The sequence below is a fragment of the Phalaenopsis equestris genome, unplaced genomic scaffold, assembly GCF_001263595.1.
Source record: "Phalaenopsis equestris unplaced genomic scaffold, ASM126359v1 Scaffold000873, whole genome shotgun sequence".
NCBI lineage: Eukaryota > Viridiplantae > Streptophyta > Magnoliopsida > Asparagales > Orchidaceae > Phalaenopsis > Phalaenopsis equestris.
Window position 1 is genome coordinate 1,498,315 of NW_018165313.1, and position 4,560 is coordinate 1,502,874.

The 4,560-nt window shown below is 33.5% G+C and overlaps 1 protein-coding gene across 1 annotated transcript; it reads left to right on the forward strand.

Moving 5' to 3' along the window:
• The first annotated feature begins 9 nt into the window (after window positions 1-9).
• Window positions 10-1,955, forward strand: LOC110031992 (cytochrome P450 78A5-like). Its single transcript, XM_020735472.1, has 2 exons — window positions 10-880; window positions 1,138-1,955. The coding sequence occupies exons 1-2, from the start codon at window positions 56-58 to the stop codon at window positions 1,738-1,740; spliced, it is 1,428 nt and encodes a 475-aa protein (XP_020591131.1). The 5' UTR covers window positions 10-55; the 3' UTR covers window positions 1,741-1,955.
• Window positions 1,956-4,560: the final 2,605 nt, after the last annotated feature.

The following is a 4,560-nucleotide window of genomic DNA, read 5'->3' on the forward strand; positions in this document are numbered from 1 at the left end:
CCTCTTTCCCTCAGGTACCTGTTCTGTTTTTCCCTTTGCTCTCTTCCTCTTCGCCATGGCTGCTATCTTCTCTCCCGGCGGCATCGCTTGGTCCTTCTCCTGGCACCGCTCGCACATCCCCGGAGCTGGAGACATTGCTCTTCATGGAACCACCCTTCACCGCACCCTCTCATCCCTATCCCACAGACAAGCCGCTCGTCGTCTTATGTCCTTCTCAGTCGGCCTCACCCGCTTCATCGTCTCCAGCCACCCTGAAACTTCTAAGGAGATCCTCAATTCTTCCGCCTTCTCAGATCGCCCGATTAAAGAATCCGCCCGCGAACTCCTTTTTCATCGTGCTATTGGTTTCGCCCCATTTGGCGAACACTGGAGGAATCTGAGAAGAATCTCCTCTTCACATCTTTTCAGTCCGCGCCGAATTGCGGCTTTTGGCACTGGCCGGCGGGAGATTGGGGAACACATGGTAGAGGATGTGAGAGTTTTGATGGGAAAGCATGGTGAGGTGGAGGTTAAGAGGATTCTTCATATTGGGTCTTTGAACAACATAATGATGAGTGTTTTTGGAACAAGTTTTGATTTTGGGAAAGGTGAGGGGATGGAATTGGAGAGGATGGTTAGGGAAGGGTATGAGTTGCTTGGGATTGTGAATTGGAGTGATCATTTGCCATTTTTGAGGTGGTTGGATTTGCAGGGAGTTAGGAGGAGGTGCGCTGTTTTGGTTGAAGAGGTGAATGCTTTTGTTGGAAGTATTGTAGAGGAGCATAGGATTAGGAGAAGGGTTGGTGTAGGAAGTGCGCATATCAAGGACTTTGTTGACATCTTGCTTGATTTGGAAAATGAGGAGATGTTATCTGATTCTGACATGGTTGCTGTTCTGTGGGTATGATTTCTATTTCTTCCCCTTCTATTTTATTTGCCTACTATGCGTTTGCTCATTTGTCTCTCTTAGAAGTATTGGCTTGTAGCTTCATAACTTCTAATGTTCTAGGTGTTCATAGTCCCTCATTTCTTCTGTAAGAAGAATGTATACCTTGTTATAATCTCTTATTAACTTTGGCAAGTTGTATCATCCCGAAGCTTTGTTATCTTCAGTACTAACCACAATCACGTTGTTGTTTCATTTCCCATTAATTTCAGGAGATGATCTTTAGAGGGACTGATACAATAGCTATTCTTCTTGAATGGATCATAGCAAGAATGATTCTACACCCAAAAATCCAAGAGAAAGCACAAGCTGAGATAGATGTCTGTGTATCAAGGCTTGTTTCTGATGCTGACATTCCCAACCTCCATTATCTCCAATCCATAGTTAAGGAATGCCTTCGCATGCATCCTCCCGGTCCTCTTCTCTCTTGGGCTCGCCTTGCCGTTCATGATGTTCATGTGGATAACCATTTCATTCCTGCGGGCACCACAGCAATGGTGAACATGTGGGCTATCACTCATGACGAAGCTATCTGGCCTGATCCTGATGAATTTAAACCGGAGAGGTTTTTGACAGAAGATGTGAACATTATGGGATCTGATCTGAGATTGGCACCATTTGGTTCAGGAAGAAGAGTTTGTCCTGGCAAAGCCATGGCCTTGGCTACAGTTCATCTCTGGCTAGCTCAGTTGCTTCAGTCCTTCAAATGGGTGCCTTCCAGTAATGGAGTGGACTTATCAGAATGCCTAAAAATGTCGCTTGAGATGAAGAATTCTTTGGTTTGTTGTGCTTTTCCAAGAGACTTAATGGTATGAAACCAAGAGCTCATTCTCCCATGTTTTTTTTTTGTAAGTAACAGTTGGATGTGGGATTAGCTCATCTTGTTGTTGTTTGCTTCATTTATGTTTTAGCTTAGGTATCACTGTCAAGTGCTTATTAGTTGAAGTTAGATGCATAATCTGGTTTTTGTAAGTGGTGTGCTTTATAATAGTGTTGAGGATGTGCTAAATTGTGTAATTGTAAAATTATTTCAATAATATGCTTGAATGTTGTTTCAATTACATTGTTTTCTACTTTTCTACTTTCCCTTGTCTTCTCTAGGATTATTTAGGAGTTGAATGATCATGGCTATAAAGTGCTTTTTGGTTATAGTTTTGTGACTAAAATCTTGAGCTGAATAGACTCTAGGTCAAAATTGACATAATGATTTCAATTCAAGCTAAGCATGCTTATAGATTGGTTTTATTTGATCTAAGTTCGATGGGTAGCACAAATTATAAGAGCAAGTGATTATCATGTTGCTTCCACAAGTTGAGTAAATTAGTAATGCGTGGTATAACTTATGTATAATAATAGATTATATCAAGTTAAATACATATTTAGCCCAATATCTATTTGACACAAAATCCTTTTATCTTTTCACTTTCATGACTTAAAGTCGCTAAGTCATCAATAATAAATGAAAATCAGTACCACGTTTTCATCTTCATACGTCAAAATTATTACAACCAAAATATTTACTACTAATAATTATAATTTCTAACAATCCCAACTAAACATAAATTTGTCATCATGATCACAAATACATATTAAATATTACAAAATGAATATTTATCATTGAGTACTATCCCCTCACTCCACTGGAGCCCTGTCATTTTCTAAAAATATGTAAATGCAACAAAAAAGAGCGAACAACTCAGTGGGTTATATGAAACTTATAATTGAAATTAATATATGAATATTGAATAATATGCATGATTTCATCATAAACATTTCATGTATACTAAATTAGTAAGTTTGTATGTCGTCAAACATGAATATGCATATTGTGAAAATATAAATCGTGATGATTAAATCATATATAATATATGTAGTATGCATGGCTCATAGCATCAAGTTTATTTATCATTACACATATATTATGCAAGTCAGGTGCTCTGATTAATCACAAGTGATTTTTTTCTTATAACAATCATAGTTTGACAAGTATAATATCATGTCATAGCATATCAAGAAGAACAATATAGTGGTATAAGTTGTCCCCCAACTTGTTAATAATCATATCATATCATATTCACCCCTTATAATTTATAACATATATCAGATTTATATCACTAACCCATTTAAGAGAAAGTCCATCAATCTACTCTTATGTATAGGATATCATATCTCACCCAATTTGAATCATAACAATCATATTTTTTTGTATACACACATTTCACAATGCTCAAAGCATATTTAACAAGCAATATCACACTCATTATTTTTATAATCATAGCAATCATAGTAAATGCAAAACTTATATGCTAATCAAAATAGTGTAGTCTACACAACATGTAACAATGGGCTTAATAAAAATGCATAAAACATAACAGGAATTTCAAAATAAACTTACAAGTGATCTTCTATATGCCAATGCCAAAATATAGCTTCTTTATCAATTTTTAAAATAAACTTATAGCACTCAGAGAACATACTTAAAAAAATAGTGAAATTTCAATTTACTTATGCTAAAACTTATTTTACAAGCAAGTTTTAGATAAACATTGAAATGTTGTAATGTTGACAAGTTTTGGACAAATAAAAATTTGGAAATATCACAAAAAATAAAATCACTGAAAATAAAGGTAGGGTAATGATAGCCTACTTTGAGTCTATTAACTTTCAAAACTATCCCGTCTAATAAAAATTGAGTTAAGACCTCCCTAAAACTCTCATCATCTCTCTCCCTCTCTTTTTTCCCATCTTTTTCTTCTTTTGTTCTTACAATTTAGGTAAATTAAAGGGATGATATGAGGATTCTCAAAATAGAATTTTACTACAATGCATATAAAAAAGTTTATCATGGATATTTATATAAATTTAAAACTTATTTGATCTTAATTGTAATATTCTTATAGATTATTTCATATCTTGAAATATGAAACTTCAAAAATCATAGAAAAATAGTCATAAAATAGGATATTATATCTAGAATACTCGTGGAATCTATTTTAAAACAAATGTCAAATATCACCAAAAAAATAATTTATCTTTGTATATACAAATTTCTTAAGGAATTATAATTGTACTATTAATATTCTACTTTCATATTTAAAATTCTTATAAGAATATAAAAAAAAAATCAAGTTAACTAAAATTCATTATGATCTATATTATGATGAAGATGATTGGTAACTCAGGCATATAACTGACTAATAAAAATTATTTAAAGCTTATAAGCTAAATTTCTTCTTATATATTTTTCAAACTATTTATTTATTATTTCTTAACTAGTCATTTTTAAAATAATTTAAACACCAAAATAACTTGAAAATATACCTTAATAAATGTATGGAAGTAACTGCTAATAAAACATGTACTCGAATGTTGTGGTTGATTCTCATCTATATGTATTGTAGACTTAATTACTACAACTAAGGCTTCAAGTATAAGAAGAGATGGTTGGTCATAAGTGCTCTCATGTTAGTCTTTGAGTTTAATTCTACTTCAAATAGTTAAAAAAAAAATTAGATAGAAATACTGAGGGATTAGTCCTTTCTTATGCGTGAACTTCTTGATTAAAAAAGAATCTTCCTTTGGATCACTCCCTAAAGATAGCTTGATGTGAATATATATATATATATATATATATA